At 38.6% G+C, this 23,964-nt stretch overlaps 1 protein-coding gene across 5 annotated transcripts in view; it reads left to right on the top strand.

The window, feature by feature from the left end:
* KIAA1328 (KIAA1328 ortholog) overlaps positions 1-23,964 on the top strand; it is a 176,990-nt gene that overhangs the window by 96,180 nt on the left and 56,846 nt on the right. For all 5 annotated transcript variants that reach the window (XM_035565946.2, XM_035565944.2, XM_050716342.1 and 2 more), the window contains 2 exons: positions 17,911-18,596; positions 21,517-21,612. In XM_035565946.2, coding sequence (XP_035421839.1) covers positions 17,911-18,596; positions 21,517-21,612 — 782 coding nt within the window. The remainder of the gene's footprint in view (positions 1-17,910; positions 18,597-21,516; positions 21,613-23,964) is intronic.

The raw sequence follows: 23,964 nt of genomic DNA, 5'->3' as shown, positions 1-23,964 counted from the left end.
GCAAAAAAGGCATTAATTTTCAGTAATATAAAATTCTCAATGTGTAGTGCCTGGAGCTATGGTTTTGAACCTAAATTGCATGTATTTACTAAGCCATATAGCTCTGCAACGTGGAAAATGGAAGTACATTTCAAATGTGTGCAGAGATTGCCAATGCTAAAACCAGTTGTAATTTATAAGTGAGAAAAATAAAGCTTCAGATCGCAGACGAAGAGACACCTTTATTGACTTCATGTGCTTGACTGCATGAGGTACGTTCCTGAAAATAGGAAGCAAGTGCCATATTTTAAGGAATTTTAGAAGTCAAGCATCAAGGGGTAATAGAGTTGACCTCTAATTTCAGAAATCACAGGCTAACATTTGAGAGCATTTCACTTCCAAACTTTATTTAAAGCTCTGCTTAGCAATCAGTTTTATAATAGTGAGGATTTTTGGCTGGGAGGCACACCGGTTATGCTGTTACCTAGCAGACTTTTCCCTTCAACAACAGAAACCAGTAGCCAAGTGTGAAATGGTGATACTTTGGACTATGTGCAGGTATGGTGGGCTGGCCTGCTGGCCTTGGTTCACAAGTATGTTCTTGCATCTTCTATTTTTCTTTGAACCTTGTGCAAAGGATGATGTAGTTGGTGGCTTATGTTTCTAACGGGAGGTTTTGCATTCTTAGTTTACTGTCTTCTTGGTGTTGAAATATTTTAACTGGCATTTTTCTATCAGCCTTTTCCTAGAGTATCCATTATATGTTGCTGCAGTATGTTATCTAAAGGCTGTCTCTCGGTATTCTCAGTGGGTAATTGTCAGCATGGATGCTGCTCACCTTACGAAGGTGTTAAGGAAATACAGGTTTTGGATGTATATTTACTGTGGAATTGATTCCAGCCTGTGTTCCCTCCATCTAAAAATGAAGATTCAATACAAACACAATGCTCCTCTTTCCAAAATGATAGAACTGCTTTCAGTACAGATTTGAAAATTCTTAGAAAAATGAAAGTTAAAAGTATCAGTGTTTTCCTATTAGATGAGAAGCTTCAGCATAGTGAGATAAAACTGTGTCTTGCAAGATGCTTGCTACCTGCTATTAACTGAACCATGTTCTTGTATGTCTGTTGCATCCAGTGTGAATAGAAGAAGTTTTGAGAGCATGGTAACTGCCGCCAGTATGACATGAAAACAGTTAAACATCTGTTTGTACATTCAGAGTGGTTATACTAGCAAGCTGTCAGCCTTTATATATATATATATATTAAAAAAAAAGAGGGAAATTTAAATATATTTTCTATGAAGCAATTTTCTTTTGATTATTCTTAAATATCCATACCTGCTTTCTGAATACAGAATTATTAACACATAACGCGTAAACTTGTACAAGAACAAAACTTTTTTTACCTACTGAAATCTGAAAACAACAGGTTTAAAGCAGATGCTCAGAAACGCATCTTGGATGAATAAGGCTTCTATTTTAAGAAATAGAGCGTAGTTGTAAAAGCAAATGCAGGACAAGATTTCTGGGTAGACATAGTATCTTTTATTAAACTGGACTGGTATGCCTCGGAAAATTAGTGTGGTTTAGGGCAGCCAAACATTTTTGATGTCTGAAAAGGAAGCAGCAGATTTCAAAGCTAAATACAACTTGAGAGCAATTACAGTTCGGTTAATGTCTAGTTTGGATGTTTAGGTGTTTGTCCATCAAACTGCAAAATCGTAGGTTAGCCTCGAGTTACTCAGCAACTCATTTACTTGAAGTCATGAATAAATGTCATACATAGTACTTAGTTTTTTTTTTCCAAATGTAATTGTGCTGTACAGATATCCAGACTATTATGCGTTGTTAGCAGTCTGCTCTCATGCCTGTTAGTGTTTAAAAGCTAGAATGTTGTTTTTAACTGTGCTTGTATTTGTCTCAGATTTGGAGGAAAGGCGGGGGTTACTTTCACAGCACAAGGTGATTACTGGCAAAGCCAAGAAGTTTTTCAACTGAATTAACTCCTTTGTCAAATGGCATGTTTATTTTCAGGGTGGCTTTTAGGACAATTTAAATAAACTTGAAATACTCTGGATACTTTAGCACCGTAGATAGGAGACGGGAAAATAAAGGGACAGAAGATACAATTTTTATACTAAGGTTCCTCCCCTGCTTTACTGCTGTGGAAATGAGCTGCCACATCTGCTGTGCTGTGACAAGGTCCGGACAGGATACGTCCAGAAGACTATGGGAACTGGAATACAGGCAGATGATGGAATTGTTTGAGCTGTAGGCTATCTGTGCTGTCACATTTAATGGCATACGTTCAGCATCATCACAGACAATACTGTGGCAGAACACAAGTATATGGAGCACCATGTTTTTTTGACTGTTCCCAGAAATGGATTTCTTATATTTATTAATTCTGGTGGTGGAGAAACACTGATTTTGTTGGTATGGATATAGCAGCAGTGCCAAGAACATGGCCATTTAGCCAATTTACAATTTAGCACTGCATAGCCAAAGCTGAATGAAAGAAGATGCTAGAAATGGATCCAGAAGAATTTCTGGTAGATGCTTTTTGCTGCAACATTATATTTTAAGAAGTATCAGTGTAACCGGTTGGATTTCTCTTTATGTGTAAGGTTCTGTTGTTTTGGATCTGGATTGCAGTTTTATTTATATTTTAAATTATTTTTTGTTAATGTTAGTGACTGAATATCGGCATTCAGATTGATAGCTAGAATCCATTTTAGAGAGATTAATTATGAATGATTTTTTAAAAAAAGTTCATAATTCTCTTAACCCTTTGGAACCCAGAGAAGCCCTTCTGTAACAGCCTCCTATAGGACTGGAAGAATAGAAATCTATGGGATTTGTGTACTCTGAAGCCTGGGCCACTTCAGCTTTGAATTTTTTAATGTTTGTCATAGAATCATAGAACATCCCGAGTTGGAAGGGACCCATAAGGATCATCAAGTCCAACTCCTGGCACTGCACAGGTCTGCCCAAAATTTTAGACCATTTGACTAAGTGCACAGTCCAATCTCTTCTTAAATTCAGACAGCCTTGGTGCAGTGTCTGCTTCCCTGGGGAGCCTGTTCCAGTGTGCAACCACCCTCTCAGTAAAGAACCTCTTCCTGATGTCCAGCCTAAACCTCCCCTGCCTCAGCTTAACACCGTTCCCACGGGTCCTGTCACTGGTGATAACGGAGAACAGGTCACCTGCCTCTCCACTCCCCCTCGCGAGGAAGTTGTAGACTGCGATGAGGTCCCCCCTCAGCCTCCTCTTCTCCAGGCTGAACAGGCCCAGTGACCTCAGCCGCTCCTCATACGTCTTCCCCTCTAGGCCCTTCACCATCTTCGTCGCCCTCCTCTGGACGCTCTCCAACAGTTTAATGTCCTTTTTGTACTGTGGTGCCCAGTCCAGTTGTGACCAGGATTGAGAGTGTCCCCTTGCATTTTTTTTACCCTGATGTCTTCATCAGTAGAACAAGGATATTAGTGCCTAGTTACTGCCAGGAATATTCAGGCATAATGTTTATAAATACCTCTAAAGGTTACAAGCTCTTTCCAAGTGCCTAGTATTTCTGCTGATTTCCTGTTGAGTAGAAAACTATGTGTATGTGGGGTTGGGGTGGGGTTTCAATCATCAGATGTCAAGTTTTGTTTTATTTTTGTAATGATTTATGCAGTTGTTAATCAGCAGCTGACTCCTCTGAGGAAACTTCAGGGAGATCATGCATTTAGAAACAATCCTGCTTCTAGTATTTTCTCTCCATTGTATTTTTCTTCCTTTGTTCTTTTGTTCTCTGTTATGAAGGACATTTGCATGAAAACAAGATTTTTGTTTCTTAAGAGTTCATCTGCTCCTGCTGCTTATTCCCCACCTGGCCATAATCCTCTGTTTGTGACATCTCAATTGGTGGCTGTGCAAATGATTATGATGTCAAAGACAGGATTATGACTTCAGGTGAGAAACAAACAGCAGGAACAGGTGAACTCAGGAGAAATACACATCTCGACTTTTCTCTAACCATTTTTATGCTAAAAGCACAGGAGAAATGCAGGCAATAGATTATGTATGCATATAGAAAATAACTGATGTATAAGCGAATTGTACCATGCTAGTGAGTAACATGAGAAATCGATTCTTAAAATTGCCTTCAACTGTTTTTATTCTCTAGTTTTGTTTACAGAAAACTACAATGGTGTGAAAATACCCAATGACAGAGTGATTAGGACATAATTTTTTAAATTTTTTTACAATGTTACAAGTCTTGTAAGAGATTCCCTCTGTATCCCTCTGTTGTAACACAACATCCTTAGTTGGATTAAAATGAGGTTTGATTAAAAATGTAAAAGGAATGACCTAAACTGGACTATAAATGAGTTAACTGGGATCTCTGATGGGAGTGGGGTTTTGGAGCAGATCACTCTTTGTGAGATAACAAAGGGAGGTTCTTGGAACTGGCTGGGTTCTGCTTCAGGTTTTTTCATCTATTTAATGTCGCAGTTCATTTTTGTTCTGGAGGAACCCCACCCCCTGCTGCCCCTGCAAGCCATTTCCCTAAAGGTTTTTGCAGAATACCTCCTTTTGAAATTTCTTGTCAGCAATTGGAGTGTTATGATGATAAATAGCTTGTATGGGTCTGCAGTCGTCTGCTACTGTGCACTGACTAGTGGGAGAAAGAGATTTGCTAAAAAAGCTTTGCAGGTATAAGTATAATGCACGGGGTGTGTGTGTGTTGTAACACTGGTTGATGCATCTAACACCAGAGATTTTTTCTTTGGTAAATTTGTAGTGGGTCCTGAAGAGATTGCTCAAGAGAAACCTCATCCGGGGAATCATTTTGTGGACTTCTGCTGTTGAATGTGCTACAGTGGTGGTTGCCACTTCTGCTGGCTAAGCCTGAGGTCATTATGCTGACAATTTTGAGTTAGGAAATATTTTTTTGCTTTCTGAATGGTTGTAAAAATATGTACTTATAGATGGATTATGGATTTGTTTAGAGTTACTAGGTAAACATTTTTTTGGGTGCGGTTTGTGGAAAGAAATAGAAGAAATTGTGTTATCATATATCGATGTAATACTGTTCTGTGTATAGAAGCCTAGGTGAAAATAGGAGGGAAGAAGGGAGTTAAGAATCACAGAATTAAAGACATTGAAAGTCATCCAATCCACAAGTTTGATATTTGAAGTACTCCCAGCTTCAGAGAAGCCATGGGGAGTGTTTTTTTTTTTTTTTTTTTTTTTTTTTTTTTGACAGAATTGAAGTAGTTATCTTCAGGAACCCAGTAATTAAAATTAGAAAGTTGGTAACATTTTTATTGCAGGCAATTCTAGTGGTGAGATTAACATTAGATAATCTTATCATAAAATAACCAGGCACCCTATGATGATCTGACACATGAGAGGCTGCACAGAGCTCCTGGTCCCCTAAGGGCTGTGATTGTTTTATGGTTTTATCTCATGATAACCATGCTTTGGTTTTACCCTTTTCTGAGAGTTTCATATAGTACACATTCCCCCTATCTCCCCCCGTAAATTTGTAATTTAACACCACTCTAGGAAATGGCAAATCAGCATGAAACTATTAATCTTATATCATGAAACAGACACAGATCCAAGAAATCTGATTACTTTGCTTGTGGTCATTATCCAGACTGAAAGCTGGACTTGGGCGTTTGTAACATCAACAGTTCTGTCATCAGAAAGAAAAGATTTCAAAAACAAAGTGAAATTCTACAATCAACCTAATTTAACATTTCAAGCCAAAAATATCATGTGGCACCAAACTCCTTTAAGTGGTCACTTAATGATCAGCTACAGTTTGAAAGCCCTAATTTCTGCCCTATGTCTAGAGCTTCTTTTCCTAGTCATTAGAAGCATGATAAAGGACCCGAATGTCAGGCGTGAGGGCTTTAAATAATCTGTAGTGATTTTAATGAGTTCAGGCACAATCGCCACAGGTTTGTCTTGCTTCATAAGTATTTTTGAGATGGAGCTTGCAGTCAGACTCTCTGCTGCCAAGTTGGTTTTCGATCTTTTGAGAAGGATGGAAACTGGCTCCTGTTCAGTCCTGCAAAACTGAGTCTGTTTTAGCTTGAACTCCTCTGGAAATAGCCAGCTGCATCCCCTCCTCTCCAATGAATATATTGTGAACAAGAAATTCAGTTTTAATTTGTATTATCATTTAGCTAATTAAAGAAAACCCATTTTAAATACCTGACTGAACCGATGTGATTTGGCTTTCTTCTTTTCTTTACTCTTGGCCCTTCATCTATTTTGTTCACTCAGTTCTTCTGAATACTTGCAACTTCATATCTTCTTTTCTCCCATTAAGCTTGTGACACTTGAAAAGATGCAGTCATTTAATATTTAACTATGAGGGAGGCTCAATCTCTTTTTGGCTTCTCCAGTAGGATAGAGCTTTGTGCTTTACAACAGTATTTGTAAACAAAACTTCTTACTATTTGCAAATCCCAAAGGATTTTACAGATGTAGAAACACACAGTGAAAATTTCTTTGTGTTCAACTGGATGGTTCAACTCTGTTTCTGGAGGGAGAGAATTTTACTGTTGACCTAATTCTGCTCCCATCAAAGTTGGCAGTGAGTGGTTTTAGAGATTTTCAGCCTCAAAGCTTTGCTATTCTTTGTTGAATCCGGAGTTTCAGAAGAAGAGCTGAAGTGCAGCTCTTTCAGATGGAATAAGGAAGGCTTAAGCTTGATATTCAGAATACATTTATTAACCAACTCTATCCAAAGGAGTGGCCTAGGAACCTTCCACTCTGCATTAGAATTTTGCCACAACTTCCAAAATCAATACTTCTTGTCATCACAGGCTGTTTTCTGCTTTCATCATTTGTGCAGATGATTATACAGATTGAGTTCAGAAATGGGGGAATGATAAACAAGCAAAAGTGAAATACAAAAATATAAACTTTCTACAGTTTTCCCTGTGAAAATAAGTTCCCTTAGAAAAACCACACAAACTTTGAAGATGGACAAATGTTAGGGTGCTGGTTAGAAAGAGAGCAGAAGAGGTACATAACATTTGTTCATAGCTGTAGGGCTGGTGCTCTTAGGTTGGCACAGCACAATAAAGTTATTGTTCTATAGCAAAAGAAGTTCTACATCTCCATTTTAACTTGCAGAGATGGTACTAAGAGGTTCAGAGTTGGAAACAGTCCTTCCCTATCTCCTGTCCTTAAGACTTGCAAGCAGGGCATAGCGTTTTGTTAACTATTAATGTAAGTCTCTGAAAATGTTTAGTTCTTCTGCGTATTTTTCTGTGCTTATGGCAAATGCCAGCTTTCTGCAAGGATTTTCATTCAGGCTGTTGAAAATAGTGACAGTTATGAGCTTTTCTGTACTAAACTACCTCTAGTAAACCTCTGGATGGCTTTTATTTGGTCTGTCTGTCCAGACTGCAGTATCTCAGAATAAAGGCGATTGCCTCACAAGGTCACTGCTGTCCTGGAGTAGTGGAAGGCCTCTCAATTTATGCTTGGTCATGCCCTTTTAACTTAATGTTCTCCTTCACACAAGCTGGTAGTGATGGATGTCCATTCAGACAACCTAATGGCCTATGGTAACGATAGTAGAGCCTTTATATCAATATTCTGCAGCTGAAACCCATCAGGATGGACTGTCAAACTGCTCTACACCACATCTAGGACCATTTTATGCAAATAATAACTGTGATACCATTGCTATACTTTACGGCGTCAAGCAGGACTATAAAAGATCATTTCCACTGGTCAAGAGGAAGTTGATCTTTGTAGCTTGATATATCAGAGGTCATTTGCTGTTGTCAGCTGTCTACCTGCAGCAGTACTAAACCCACAGCAGAATGTCCTCAGCTCTTAAGGAATCTCAGCCACAGAAGGAAAGTCTTCTAGGACATCCTACTTAGTGTTTCAAATGTGTTGAGACTATTCTGAGGCATGGTGGGCTACAAAAGGAAACAACCGGCTTACCACCAGGGAATGCGAGATTGCTGTTTGTTCTGTGCCTGCTCCTGTTCCTTGATTCAACTTCTCCTGCAGTTTTTCATTAGTCAACGTATGTATCTGTTTGAGATATTGCAAGTCTGCCAAATAGAAAACATTTCACTTCTCGCTGAAATCACAGCCTGTATGCCAAGAGGATGATGAACTTTCATGTACAGAGAGCCCAACCTCCCAGACTCAAGTGAGACAGTTTGCCTCTGTTGCTCAGAGGTCTCAGGGCACACCTGTCCGATGCAGAGACTCAAATTAGGTAACAGATTGAGGTATCATGCTGTGCATCAGCTTGGGGGGACCTTCTACAGGGGATCGTTGTATTTTGCACAAAACTTCTGGATACACAAGTTCTTAGTCAAAAATGTCCATGTCCTTTCCATTTGCAGAGTGCCCTTTGCACTTCCATGGACCTTCTATATGACTATAGGAATATGTAACTATATATTAGTGTATAATTGCAAACTGAGATGTTGCCTTCCAATAGAAATGGAGTGCTTGTTAATGCAAGAGAATCTGACAGCTCTCTCATTAAACAGGTGTATAAACTACGGAAAGACTGAAGCAGGAACTGGAAGCATAATATATGTGTAACGTCTGCCCACGATGGAGCTCTGTCACCATCCAGAGAAGACTCTTAGCCTTTTAAGCCCCTTGGCAGCACCTCCAAAGTTACCTGTCTACTAGTTCATCCATCCATATATTGCATTCTTCAGTTGAGTGTGCTGAGAATATACACCTTTTCTCAGTGTCACTATAAAATAGAAATAGTCTGTGCTTCCATTTCTGTGTACTCTGGCAGGCTAACTTGTAGTTTCCCCACTCCCTTGTTTAAAGAAGTTGTTCCTGGTAGTTTAGTCACCTTGGCAATGACAGCAAGTTTCTGCATGTCAGCGGCTGTGGACTGGCCATTTTACCTCTTAGTTTCATTCCTAGTGACAGAGACATAAGCTACCTGATATATGCCGTCTTGTGTTCACTGCGGGATGGTGTGGGGTTAACGCGTGCAAGCTGTTGTCTCAAAGCAGAGGAGACAGTGAGCAGTCAGTGTCTACGCCTTTAGAGAACTTTCCTGATACGTGGCATATACACTTTTATTGAAATGTGGAGAGGTGAAGTTCCAGTGGTTCTGACTTGTCTCAAGGACTTTGTTAATTTTTGACTATCGAAACTATTTAACACCAAGTCACAGGGCTGCCTTTTTTTCTGTCTTGCACTAGCTTCTGGCCAGTTAATATGAAGTGATGTACTAGTTGGATTTTGGTGGGGGTCTTGTTCCAGTCTTTGTTCTGAGGTACGGCATCATTATAAAATGAAAAGGCCTTCTAAAAAGCTTTTTATTTCTTCTAAGTGCAACTACTACTTTGAAAAGATGAAGTGAGTCAGCCTGTCTTTAATGGGATTGCACTGAAATGTCTGCTTACATGCAACTCTTGTTGTCATTCCTTGGCATGATCGTTACTTTAGGGGCAGATTAGAGGTCAATCAGCCAGAGCCACGGGGGCGCCCACAGCTAGCCTCAGGATACTCCCTACAAATGTAAGATCAAAAGGGCAGGCACATGAAAATTACTGTTTACTTTTTATGAATTATTTCCCAGAGATGGGATCATTAGCAGAATCTAAATGCTGGCTGGCTTGTATTGCAAGGACACTCCTGACAGAACTATCTCACTTGGGCACACCTTTCCGCTCTTTTAAAGTCAAGAGATCCTCTGTTTTTGCCTGTGTGGGATTTTTTCTGTATTATGTAAATAACTTTCAAGTTGTATGTTTTTCCCCAAAATGCTGTTGCTACTTCTGCGTATGCTTTCAATTCTTAAATGTCTTCCATCTTTTTTCTTTGTTCACGCAGCAAATTTTAAAGGCTGTGTCCGTACCCGGGGACTCTGTAGGAGACACACAACTTCTGAAGGAAGTAAAACTGGCTGGTAATCTTTCTGAGTGAACAGTGGCTGGCACTTAAAATTCATCACTGGCCAATGGGTACCACAGTTATTCCTACTGTAAATATAGGGGAAAGGTGATATTGGCTGTCATGGCGAGGTACATGTTGGCAAATGCTGATTCAATGTCTACTCCTGCGGTAATCTTCACACATCAAACTCTACGCCTTCTTATCCACATAAGTATCTGGTTTCTGTTTGATCACAGTAATCAGGGCTATTTAGAAGGGTCACAGTATATTTGCCCTTTTGTCTTGTGTCTGGAGCTATGAAAGCATGACTTTGGAGCAAATGTTGATTGAATTCTAAAGAGACTGGCAGTAGCTGGGAACATGTGTAGTTGCTGATATGCTAAACTTGTGATTCCAAGTAAAAAACTGTTTTCTTTTTAAAATAACTTTGAAAAAGTTACCTTGAAGGACCAAATACATGGTGGATATTACTCTTTAATGAAAACCAATATGAACTTCCTTCTTATCATCCAACGTGTTACTAACCTTAATGTGAAATAATCAAATGCTGCCCAGTGTAGGAATGAAACTAAATCTTCTGGCTGCTAACCAAAATAAAATCCCTTATAGCTATTTTTGTATGTTCTTAAAATGTGTGCTGTGAGATTAAGCAGTTGTCTTTTTTTCCCTCCCTCTCTGCTATTTTTCTTAAAAAATTTTAAACACAAACATACACATACGCACACATATATTTATATAAAAGTATATATATATATAAATGCTTTCTTGCAGCCCCTTCCCATGCTAAGACCGGGGAGCAGATACCCAGTGCTTTGTTCTTTTATCTAAATCCTTATTCTTCCTAATGTAGCTAGATAATTTGGATAGGTGTGCTGTCATGCATTTGGCATGATGTTTTCTCAACATCGTTGTGGTTTTTGGCATTCATCTTGACAGCAGCAGCTTGAGAACTTCTTGCTAGTGTTTAAAAGGATAAATCAAACATTCCCCTTTCCATCTTTTCCTCGTGCAGATGTACACTGCTCAGGAATTTTTTGAATCCTTGCTGAACAGTGAGAGTGTAAAGGAAATTGTGTGTGGATGAGTGGGGTCACTGGATTCTCCAATACAGGGGACTGCAAGGAGCTGTCTGTGGGAGCATGTCTAGGGTTTAATGCAGCAGTGTTCAGAAAGCTGAGGCATGGATAATAAAAAATAATACAGTTGGTGCTAGCCTGTGTTGAGCTGCAGCCAGTCTCAGAAGTTTTCAGGCATGCATCTTGGTCTTCTTTAGGTTAGATAAGCAGTAGGTAAGAGGGTCTGCATGCTTACTTTCAGTCTTACAGCCATGCTCACAGGCTCATAAGATATCTGAGGGCAACTGATTTGGAGCCAGGATCTGGCATGGTTGCTCTGCATTTCTTGCAGACTGAAGTGGAATGAGTTATCTGATTGTGCTGTTCATCTTGGTTACCTTTGCCATTGACAACTTCTTGTAGTCATCATGGAAGACAATGGTTTTAAATTGTCTTCTATTACGTTTGTGCTTTGGAGGCTATCTCCTCTCTTTTTTTTATAATGTGTCACACAGGTCCTTAAATCTTTCCTCCGCAGTTCTACATCTTGAAGCTGATACCCAATTTCAGGTGTGTTTCTAGCAGAGATCACCACAGTGTTTTTAGGACCGAAGAATGGTGGAGGTCCAATTGCTAAGGAGTACAAGGTATACCTGCCAACTGATAGCTGTTAAATTAACATTTCCATTTCCCTGTGTATAGCCTTATCTTTACAGACAGGTGCAGATGTGTTGGGAGAGGGGCTATTTTTGGCTATACTGTAGGAGAGCCTGAAGGTAATGAGTTGTGTATAGTAAATCTTGCTTACTCCATAATTTCCACTAAATTTCAAATTAAGGGCCTAAATTAGGGTTAGTGTCAGACTTGCTCTTCTGCTATGTCCTAATTTTGTTTTAAAAGCACATAGCTAAGGACTTTAATATGTTTTAGATTCAGTGCTTGTAAGTTATACTAAAATCCCTAAGGGAGCCAAAATAACTTATTAAAACCTTGCAAATGTTTTTGACTGCTGCATTCTATTATTTTCTATTCCAGCAGTAGCATACAGCCTCTGCTGCTGATGGGCGGAGGAACGCAAACCTCCAGGGCCCATTAGACTTAACTTGTTTACTGCATTGATATCTATATGTTAAATGACAAGAGAGTTCAGGTTATTGAATAATTTAAAATTCAGCTCTAATTGGTGTCATATGACCTGGAAAAGGCCATGGATGACGCCAGGAGCATGCTGTGAAATTCTTATAAATAATTCATAAATTAGATCATTCATTTGCCTGGATGTCTTGTTAAATGCAGAAGTTTGTAAGTAATAACTGATGATATAACACCTGTAAGTATTTAGTTCATATGCTGGAAGGTAATCTACCTTGATGATCTTCTAGCAAAACCTGCCAGAGTATGAGAGTTAATTGCACTAGGGAGAATGCACTACATTTATTTGGGATGGGGCTTTGGCAAGGCGTACTGTGCAGATGTTGCATTACGCATTCCCTATCAGCTAGACAACTATTCTGTGTATGCCCGTGTTAAAAATGCAGCTCATCACTCTTCTGCCCTTATTTCACATGAACTCCAAATGCACTGGGAAATGGTAGTGACCCGCTCTGCTCACAAATAGTATAGTTTTTGAAATATTTATCTAGGTCTTGAACTACTGATTCTTCAGTAAAATAAAGGGCAGAAGTAAAAAATTGAAGCCACAAGATTGTGATTTTTCGTTTTTATAATGTTGGCAGCACATTGAATGTTAATAGTTAGAGCCGGTGCTGTCAAGATTAGTATAGTGGCATTTTTCTGTAGTGCAAACAGGTCTGGTGTAGTTTTGTTTCTGAAAGCAAACATGTTTGCTTAATTTTAGTGGTCAGCTATTGCATTGCCATGTGTAGCTACTGTTTGGGCTTAATGGGCATTCTGCTCACAGTGACTTCCAAGACTAAATGCAGAGACGCCTCACTTCGGTTTTCTTGGAGCACTGTATTATTAATGACTGCCTTATCAGCCAGTGTAAAACCAGTTTGCTGATCTGAAATGGAAGCATTTGTTAGAGATTATCTACAATATTTGTGTAGCTGGAGAGAAGGGTGGCATGTTTATGAATGCAAAATATACACTTATAGCTAAGTGCCAGCAAATGCTCACATGCCACTTTGAATGCAGGTTTTTTGTGCACCTGGCATCCCAGCTCACACCCTCTTAACAAAGGAGAGAAAAAAAGAATTAAAGGCAGCAGAAACATAGGAGGTGTTCCTCTGCTGTCAGCTAGCAGCTATAGATTCATTTTTTTGTGTGATGTGATCCTATTTTTATTTTTGTTTTGCTACACCTGTTCAGTATATTGAGTTCGGTAGATTTTTACAGGAAAAATGCAGGCTTGTGACTGTCATTCACATATTGTTCCTTTGACTTGAGACCACTTGCTTTATTCAGTGCAGTGTGGCAATCATAGCTATACATAATTACTACAGAAAATGGTGCTTTATTTCTTTCTTGAAAAATGGTCAGCTTACCTTCTGAGTTATCCGCTGCATCTGTCTTAGGTACTGACAGAGACAGTTGCCGAATCATTAACTGGGCACCTTGTAATGACTGATATTAGGTTATTTATGGTAGAGATTTTAATAAAGGATTATACGATTTAAAGGAAAAAAAAAAAAGATAGACTTCAATATATCCTACTAATTTACTTTATAATCTTTACCTTTTTACATTCTTGATAAATTCTTATGGATTCTTGGAAAGAATAGCTCCTTAATCACTAGTAATGCACTTCAAATAGTCTTATCATTTGAAATAGTCATTCTTAAAATGGCTTTTCTGTTGCCCCGATAGCATACCTGAGCTTATTTGTAATATATTCTCCTTATTCCAGTGACAAGAGCAAGTGCTTATTCTGTGGATAGATCTGCAAACCCCAAACCAAGCTTTATTCAGATGAGACCCATACATCACCAGTGCGTGGTGTTGACCGAGTTCCAGGTTTAGGATGTATATACCTTAATGAGTGTGTCAGCTAGGTCGCTAATGCCCTTGACACTCTTTAAGGTGTCCTTGTGTGTGGTAGTCTCTCATTTGCCCATTTTGAAACACTTCCTTCATCTTGAAACAACTTTAAATCCCTGTACTTGTCTTTTGGTTGCTGCTTCTGTGTGTTCTTGACTTCCTTCAGGCTCCCTGCCCCACACACTGAACTTGCATGTTCCTTTCCCTGTTTCTCCCAAACTAAAGAAACCCCCAAGATGAAAATCCAGAGGGAAACGCGCACAAAATACCATCAAGAGCAATTTTAATTGATTGTCTCTTTTTTCCCTGCATTCAAATGTACTTCAGCTGTGAACTGTAAAGCCAGGTGCTATGGATTAAACTCTGACCCTGCTGACATCCGTAGGCGTTTCGCTGTTAACCTTACCGCCACTGTATTTCTCCCAGTGTATGCAAGGACCATAGCTTTTGTCCTCTGAGCGCAAGACTTCCCGAGCTAATGATTTGGGGCTGGTTCTTAAACATATTTTGTGCATGCAAACCTACCAGTGAAATCTGTCGGGACGTTGCCTGTGTGGAGATTGTAAGGTCTGATCCGCTACTAGCTCAGCCCTTGCCAGACAAAGCCCCGTGTGCTGGAATCAGTGGTTGAACGCGTCTCCTCTACCAGTGCTGCCTATTAACGCTGCAGAGCACACAAGCGGTGTTCAGGAACAATTTGCAGAGATCCTAATGCTGCATGCATAAAGCTGGCGTGCTGTTTGTCTGTTTGTCGGAAGTTTTAAGGGCTGGATGTTTGTTTAAGCTTTGCTCCGAATCCCTGAGCAAAAATTACTGGGATTGCAGTAAAGATTTCTTAGAACTCCCCACCTGTCTTCCTTTTTCAACCTTTATAAAGATTATTTGAGCTGTTGTTTTAATATCTTTTGGTTTCCATGCAAGAGTTTCACATCTGATCAAGTCTTATTATTAGTCTGATCAAGTCTTGCAGTATGCTGCAAGGAGCTGTCTGAGTTTGTTTGTTTGTTTAAGCCTCAGTTAAAGGAAGTTGTAGCTTTAAATACCATACAGCAAGTGTGGAAGAGCTCCACAGAGGGGAAAGCACAGCTGTTCCATCATGGTCCGCCACGGTTTCCATGCGTCCCGTAGGTAATATCTTCCTTAAGCTCAGCTTGTAAAATTGCCTAATTCCTCATGCTTGTGAGTCTTTAGACTCAAGGTACTAGGCGAGTATTTAGATTTTTTTTCTTTACTTTTTCCTTTTACCTGACCAGCATCTTACAGGTTTGTCATGGAATGTTGTGGTCGTATGATCCTTCATAAATACAATAGTCAGGCTATTTTCCCTGCAACCTATATCCAAATGTAGTCTTGAGTTAAAGCATTAATGGAAAAATACAAATTACTTAAAAATTTCTGGCTAGCTTCTGACTCCCAGTAGTTAATTTTTCTTTAGGATTAGACCTTGCAAAGCATTGAGGAGCCTTCAAAGGCGTGTGAAACTGGAATTCAATCTTCTACCTAATATAACCTCCTCCTTCTAAAGGAATGAACAAACCCCACTCGTATTCAATGACATTAATGAGAATTTCCCCCCCTGCAAACATATTGTAGCTGTGAAATAACATTAAAGTTTCTCTGCCTTGTTATGAAGTCTTTAAATGTCAATGCCATTTCTGAGACCATCAGGGCAGATTTAATGGCGGCCAAGGTCAACAAATGCTAACTGGTACCTCTCTTCTAGGGCCTTCAGGGACTCTTAATGGAGTCTCAGCCATGAAGTTAATTTGCGATGTGGGCCTTTATTCTTAAATCCGCTCCTGATGATTAGTTTGTACTATCTTCATGTGTTTAGATTTCTTAACAATCTCTTGTGTCTTCCATCAACAAAAAAATGCTAAAATAAAGATATTCTGTCATTCCATGTTTTGCGCCTTTTTTTTTTTTGTTTCAGAACAAAAAAAAAAAACAGAAGAAAAACTTCTGTTTATCGGCTGTAGAAGGTGAAGTGTATTCTTTCTGTAGACCACCCTAATCTGTCAGCTCTGATAGCATCCTCTATAAAAACCTTTGGATCTGCCCCCTTCTGCTGTCCTGGGGGCCAGGGCCACTAAACACATTGAACCCCTCTTTGTGCTGTTGCCCTAAATGCTGTGCCAGCAAAAGCAGGTGAATGAGAGAAAATGGGAAATGAGAAACAGAATGTGACTGCAAGGTTCTCCTCCTAACCTTTTTCTGTATCTCTTCCCGTTTCTGGTCATCCCTTTATGTATTGTCTAATTTAGATTGAATAGGCTTTGTAGCCTTTATTTGTCTAGAAAATATTGCAGACAAGGATGGCATGCTACAAATAATAAATAACAAAACTCCGTCTTTTTGGCAGCATGTTGCATTTCTGCTCTGTTGCCCTGCCAGCCCCTCCAACTTTAAAATATTTTAATGTCCTGCACTTTTCACCCAGTCCGAGCACCAGACTTTCCTCAGACATTTAGCACTGACATTAATGCAAATGCCTCCAACTCCTGGGGCCCTTTGGGGCAAAACATGACATCCTTGGCTTTCAATCACATGGTAGTGAGGATATTTTTATATCCACAAAAGTAGAAATAATGAAATATCAGTATTCAGGTGCTAATCCATGTTAATTTACATTCTGTGAAGTCTACAAGAAACTTGTAATTGGTTGTCTTGAAGGGCAGCAGAGTATATTTGGTATTTTGTTTATTTATAAAAGGGAATTTAAATTATAGATATAAACACTGCATAGATTTGGATTATATCTCTCTTCTAATCATCACTGGACGCTTGCTTGCATCCTTAAGTTCCCCTGGAGTGATGCTTGCTGGCTGTCTTTCACTGTACCACTGTACCACTTTCACTGTACCACTGGACCATCCCTATCTGTTGTAAGCGTTGCTAGAGTGCAAGTAATACTTTTCTCACCATCTGTGGATACCAAATTTCACTGCTAAACCACTTTCACTGAAGTGGTTTCATTATCTTTAACAAACCTGCTTCTGTAATTAAAAAAAAAAAAAAAGAAAAGAAAAAAAAAGTAAAATAATCTCTGTGAAAAGTTCTGAAGGTCGGAGGATTTTATATTCAGTATGTTACTGAAATAAATGCACAGGTCTATCAAAAGAAATGTGAGTACCTGATTCACTGCTGTTCCAATGTGTATAACATCTCAAATGTTTAACTGCTTAGATGAACTGTAGTGCTCCGGGATGTAAGTAGGATTTTGATGCCTGTTGCACAATATCCATGAATATAACAAAACCACTAGAATTTGCTTGCATTGGGTTGACAAATGTGAGTTACAGTTGCTTTCTTTCTTCAGAGTTTTATCAGAGTGTAATCACTCGCCCAGCTTAATTGAAAAATCACTTACGTTTATAGCTGAATTTAAACATGTTTTGTATTTAAATGACAGCTTTTGATGTACAACCATTTTTTACAGAAAGTAGTTGGTTTTTATCTGTGTTTCTGTAAAGATATTTCAAAAACTCTCATCAAATTTCCAGCAGTAAGTAATATCCCATTCAGTGCAAGGTGAAATGTTTTACATCAAATCTCCTGCTGTGTAATGGCCAATCAAAGAGTATTTATAGTGACTGAATGGATTTTTTGGCTCGGTATTCAAAATTAAACATTTTCAAACATTAACATTTAATGTTTTTTGCCACTCTTCAAGTTGATTTTATGTAACCCTAGATGCTCACAACTACTTGATACTCTGAAGTGACTCATTTTATGCTGAGGATCCTGCAGGCAGTAGTTTTACATTTATTATACTTGTGTAGATTGAATGAAATGTATATTTGATAGCAGGTCCATGTCTGTCTTTTGATAAACGTTTTGTCAAGCTGGGCTGTCTGTCCAGCAGCATGACGCAGCAAGTCTGTTTCTGAGGGAACGTGTTTAACCAATGACATTAATGAGTAAAGATAAATTTTGGTAATTCACAAGAAATTGTTCTCTTATTGCAGGTGTCCAGTAAGAAGGCCTCATGCCAACAGCCACCTTTGGAAATAGATGGTTCGTACTTAGCCATTAGGGGACCACAAACTTTTTATAAAAACAGCAGAGCACCAAAGGCTGGAAGCCCAAGCCGTGTAGTGTTGTCTCAGCCCTGCAGGAATAATCACGATTGTGGGACTGAAATCCATTACAACCGTCAGGAATGTCTGAAGGAATATTCAGTGGAAAATGGCTTGCACAGAAAGTGTAACAATATGATTTCCTCAGTCAAGCAGAAAAGCCCTCACCGTGTAAAACCAGCTCAGGAGATGGACCAGAAATCAAATGAATTTCAGAGCACGTGCCCTCCACAAATGAGTTGTGGTTGTGCCTGCAGGCATGTAGGGAGCTCAGGTAGTGTGCAAGACAGCCACCATGTCAGCGAGGTTCCTAAGAGACATTCTGGACCTGTTCACAAAACCTGTGATTATTCCAGGCTCTCTCGAGTTTCTGGGCTGAATGACAGCGTGGATCCAGGGTCTAAAGAAACAGAACAAGCTAAAAGGTTGTCTGAAGAAAGAAGGCAGCAGCTGCTACTGCAGAAAATGGAGCTGGAAATTGAAAAGGAACGTCTCCAACATTTGTTGGCTAAACAAGAAGCAAAACTGCTCCTAAAACAACAGCAGTTACACCAATCCCGTATGGATTATAACAGGTGATTTTGAGATTTATATTTTAAAAAATAAATTCAAAAATTTATAATGAAGACATGGGCAAGGGGAAGATGGAAAAATGGAATTTATAAAATAAGATAAGGCAATACCTGTGGCATAAGTACCCTCTAATAGTGATTTAGAGGAGAGGAGACTTTAGTATATTAGCATATGCTGTTGGGAACCAGCATGACAGCTGTGGAAAGCAGCAGAGGAAAACAGTATGTGGTAGAAAGAAAGGCACAAGAAAAGCATTTCTAAAAGACTAGGTAGGAAAAGAGGAGCAGTAGAAGAAAATGAGAGCTTGATCTTAGTGCAGGCATTTTAAGGAATAGACATTTGGCAATGGAGCAGCGTGAGCGTGGATGACATAGATGTGGCATTCCTCTTCTGTCTTTGCAGAGGGCAGTTTTGAAACAGTGCACCTTCCTAGGTAGGGACTGGAAGAAATGTCTTTTATAGAAAAGATGAAGATAGTTTTATACATTTTATACATAGATTTGTATGAGTGTACATATATGTGTGTGTGGAAAAAAAGGGAGCCTTCTGAAGAAAGGACATTTTCCTTTCAGTGATTTTCGTGCAGGGGTAAATGCCAAGATTGTGGCATAAGACCTGCTTAAAAACTAGAAGAAGTGAAAGGCAAAAACCATAGAAATATGGAATGTGGCTTGAAAGGCCCTTGAGATTGCAGAAGGTGAGATAACACCTTCCTGACAATGTAAATGGGGACTCTGGCAAGTGGGAAAAAACTGGTTTATTGCTATCATGTGTTATGTAGAGTGGAGAGGAATAGTGGAGGGGAATGGGTTAAAGCCGTGGAAGAAAAAGTTGAATTAGCCAGTGTAACTCAGTTGAATACTAGTGTTTCAGCATTAGGAGGGGAGAGGAATGGGAAAATCTAGCAGTCTTTTAAAAGAAACTATAGGAGGATTTCAGAAGAATGCTTATTTCAATGCTATTTTAATGTGGTAACTGCTGACAGCATCCCACAAGAGTCTGCAATACTTGACCCATTTCCTACATGCATGTATTATAATCACTATGGAGGAATATATCACTTTCTTTTCTTAATCCCAGCCCCACTGGTTACTTTTTAAACTCTAAAAGAGAATACCGTAATTTTTGTGGTCTTTTGTTTCCTTCTCAGACTCTTGAAATGTGTGTGTTTGTTTAGCTTTTAAAATGTCTGTTTTATCAGAGGCAATCACAACTATGTGTGTGAAAATGGCTGAGGTCACAAACAAAGGATTATAACCTAAGGTGAGAAATAAGTAGGAACAGATGGATTCTTAATCATCAAATAGCTGAATTCTACGTATGCATCCCTCTGTATGAAAAAAAAGTAGAATATGAAGGACATACAGACTGAGGGTTTTGGTGTTTTGTTTCTAAAGGATAATGTTCAGCCTTCTTTGAGGCATCATCTGCCCAGAAAAAAACAGACCTTAAATATCTCTGTAATGATGTGCTTGTTAATGCCATTGTGCCTATTTTAGCCTTTCTTTTTTTTTGTCCAGGAAAAAAAAAAGGTTTGCAGAGCTCTATTTACTTTTAAAATGCTATGAAAAAATCATATGTGATCAATCTGAGCACTAAAACTGTTTTTGCAGTCTCTTTTCAGAGGTGCAGGTGAATGCACATTTGCCATTTTGTCTCTAAGAAACACAACTAGATAGATATAGTCTGCTTGCTCTTGAAAAAATACTCAGTCTCTTTAGAATGGAATGTTTGATATTTACAGGTAAATCTCTTAACCATCACAGTTATATTTCAGTTCTGGCAATATAATTCTTTACCACTTGATAACAGGGTAATTTTATGTGCTACAAACAATAAAAATTTGTTTAGCTAAGCTCAAATACCCTTTGCTTCCTTGGCGGGAGGCTCTAACCTAGTTCATCTCTTAACATCATGACAGTTTAAAAAAAACATACAACAAAAATCCATTTCCAAGTAGTGTTTATTTTTGTCTGTCCTTCTGCATGGTTGGAGTGCTGGTTAAGGTCCATTTTAAGCTGCTGGAAGTATTGTCATTGAGTGACAAGTAAAAGGTCTGACCATTTCTAATTATTGGCTATTAACTCTTCTCTTTTAGCTAAAGTATGAATTGATCCTTTTTTTGACCATGCTGCATCATAACTGCATTTTAATTCCCCACATTTCCCTGTTTAGCCTAAAGTGAGCATAGTACTTTCAGTCTGCAGTTTCTCTGGATGTGAAATAGTTGTTCAGCTGTCAAAAATGGCATGCGTGCAGGGAAAGTGGCAGCTCAATGACTTCCACTGATGCCAACCACACCAGAATAAAGGAGAGTTCCAGAAATGACAAAATATTCTTTCTTGGTAATATAGACAAATCTGGGTAAATCTTGGAAACAGCAATTTTATTCAAACAAAGAGGGAAAATTACCTCTGTTGCTGATTTTTTTCTGTCTTTACTGGAGAGAAAGAAAAAGATGGGGTAATGTATTAAAAATGGAGCATCACCTGTGGGCCCACAGTTTCAGAAGACAAAACCACCTCAAACACCTTTTACATTTTGTGCAGTTTACATGATATTTGGAGCTCTGGTGATGATGGATCTGTAATCTGAGCCAAAGAGGGATGCTTGTTTTGGATGCAGTGACCATTTTTCTCAAGGGAACAGATCCTTTGAAATCAGTAAATGAAAATTTTCTAATCTTTTTACCAGTGGAAACCCTCAGAAGGAAAGGCACTGTACATAAGTCAACCTTACTTAAAAAAGTACATGTATGTTACTTACAAAAGTACATTTGAAAGCATGAAAACGGTTGTGAAAGCTTCTGTATTAAACACGATTAATAGCCATGCTACTAGACACACAACTCACCCTTTTTGGGGCAAGTTCCTTTTGTGGTGATTTGACCAGCTGCATGAACAGCTACCTCTGCTTTTTCAGGTTTAGAGGCCACGTACCTGGTTTGGGAGATGTGACCATTGATGAAGCACCTGGAGAACTTGCTCCGATGATGAACGGCAACAGCATGGGACTAAGGTAATTTTTCTATTTTCTTTTAAGTACTTCACACAGTGTTGGTATATCTTCTTGACAGTATGCTATTGGCTGCCAAGTGTATTTGTTCATGTGTTTGTTTCAGATTAAGAGCTTTTTTTCCTAGAAAAAATAAAATTCCTTGGCTGTTGATTTTTATGGATTACACGCTGAACTGTTATCACTCAGGATTTAGTTGTTGACTTCCTGTAGTGCTCTGAGATTGCGTGCATCATGTCTTAAGGACCCTAACCTAGCCCAGGGCAAGCTGGAGTTTTCACAGAATCTTTGATTTCTTTCTCTGCTCTAGGTTTTGCTTCTTATTTTTCAAATCAGATCAGAACATCTCTTTAGGCTTGATTTGGACCTGCTGTAAAAATATATTAGCCTTTAACTCTGAGACAGAAATTACATTTTACCACTGGTGATAGTTGCTTGTTTTTTAAACAACACTGTGCTGCACCCTGGCTCGAGTATAATCAGTGCTAACTACCACTGAAATTATTGTCTTAATTCTACTTTCAATTTTTATCTCTTTATCTCAATTTTGCATGCTAATTAAAACTTTGATCAAGATATTTTCTTCCTATTCCACCCAGTTGCATTTCATGTTTCCACTGGAAGAAGATCCAAGCCTATTAGAAAAACAACAAACTGGAACTGGATTTGATAGAGTTTTCACCCCATTCTCAAGAAGTTGCTATTTCTATTCTACGCAGTATTATGTTCTGCATTTGAACTATCTGTTCTGTCAACCCAAGCATCCTGTTGGGTGGACAAGAAGTGCAGCTGATCTTTGAGTGGCCCCCTCTTCCATGAAAAGAAAAGATTTTTAAATCATAAGCTCTTCTAATTCTAGTATGAGAATGTCAGAAGAAATGTTTGTTTATAAACTAAGGGTTCAATACTTTATTTTTGTATTTTTAACTTCAAATGATACTGGTTTTATTTTATTTTACTTTATTGAGATCCCTCTTCACTACAAAGGGAAGTCAGAAGACTGGTAAGTCTTCTTTCTCCAGAAGAATAGAAGTTGTTACTTTCCTTAGAGTGCTTCATTGCCTAACCAGGTGTTTTGATGCTATGAGTTGCTGGTACATCCCTCGTTGTATTTTGATAGCTTTTTTATTTCATTTTCACGCAGACTGACGTGATCAAAGTGGGATCACTAACAAAAGAGAGAGAGTTGTGATATTAATATGCAGTAGCATTAAACCCTTGGAGGAAAGATGTAACCTAGAACATCTGTAGGACTTCTTGCCAACAGTTTACCAACAAACCTGCAAAAATCTACATAGCTTAGAAAAGAAAATGAGGAAAAACCTGTGATGTTTACAGATTTAGAGTTCCAGATTTCAAAAGGTTCCCCACCCTCTGTTCATTACCCTGGTTTAATTTACTGTAATTTTTCAAGGTTAAAATGCGTTTGTGTAGTCTCAAGTTGGTATGCCAGCTGGTTCCAAAGTTTGGCAGCGTAACAGTTGAAAGTTTTTCTTCCTGTATGCCATCTTTGGTTTTGCAAAGGTTACCAGATGAATGCTCCCTAAATAATTTAATGTTAGGCTGAAAGAGGCTAACAAAGACAAGTCCATTTATCTCTTTTATGCATTTGAATTTGTGATGTTTTCTTCAGTAGAGAGTGTGCAAGCATGTGGCTAAGGCTTTGAAAAGATGAAGAGATGGTAGGAATGTATTCTTGAATTCTTTTTTTAACACTTGTTTCTTTAATTGATTTGCCAAATGGTTCTTGTTATAGCAAATACAGCAAATGCTATCAGAACCCTAATGGAAAGCCAGCACTCTCTGACTTTCCAGTTCATACATAAGAGCTCCTCTAGCAAACCTCACAGCATGAAACTTGATTTCAGCCTTCAAATAAGCAAAACTTAGTTTAAAAATATCCTGATATTTGAAAGGAAGTGGTGAAAGTCCTTTAAAATACTAAAGTTGTTGAAGTGAGATATGGAGTTTAGAAGTAAAATAAATAATATAATCAAGAACTGAAAAACATAGTTTTTTTATAATTAACAGCTCATTTTGAGTTAATTATCTACAATTACGAAAATCTAATTGCAATTTATTCTCTACTATCTGTGGGAAGAATCGTAGGCAAGGGAATGTACATCACTGCCAGGCATAAATGCTATAGGATGGGTACAAATAATAGAGGAGCCCTTAATGAAAAACAAAAAGCAAATAGGAGCGTGCAGCTGTGCCAGACTATTGAAAGGTAATTGTAGACAGAAATGAGATATGTACTTTAAAAGGCATCTTGTCATCTCCTGTAGGGATTAATTTTTTCCCTGCTTGAAAAAAGCAAAAAAGATTCCACGAGCAAATACAGTACCGAGTTTG

The sequence above is a fragment of the Cygnus atratus genome, chromosome Z, assembly GCF_013377495.2.
Source record: "Cygnus atratus isolate AKBS03 ecotype Queensland, Australia chromosome Z, CAtr_DNAZoo_HiC_assembly, whole genome shotgun sequence".
NCBI classification, from domain to species: domain Eukaryota; kingdom Metazoa; phylum Chordata; class Aves; order Anseriformes; family Anatidae; genus Cygnus; species Cygnus atratus.
Note: the sequence above shows the minus strand (reverse complement) of the source record. Positions and strands in the feature narration are given on the sequence as shown.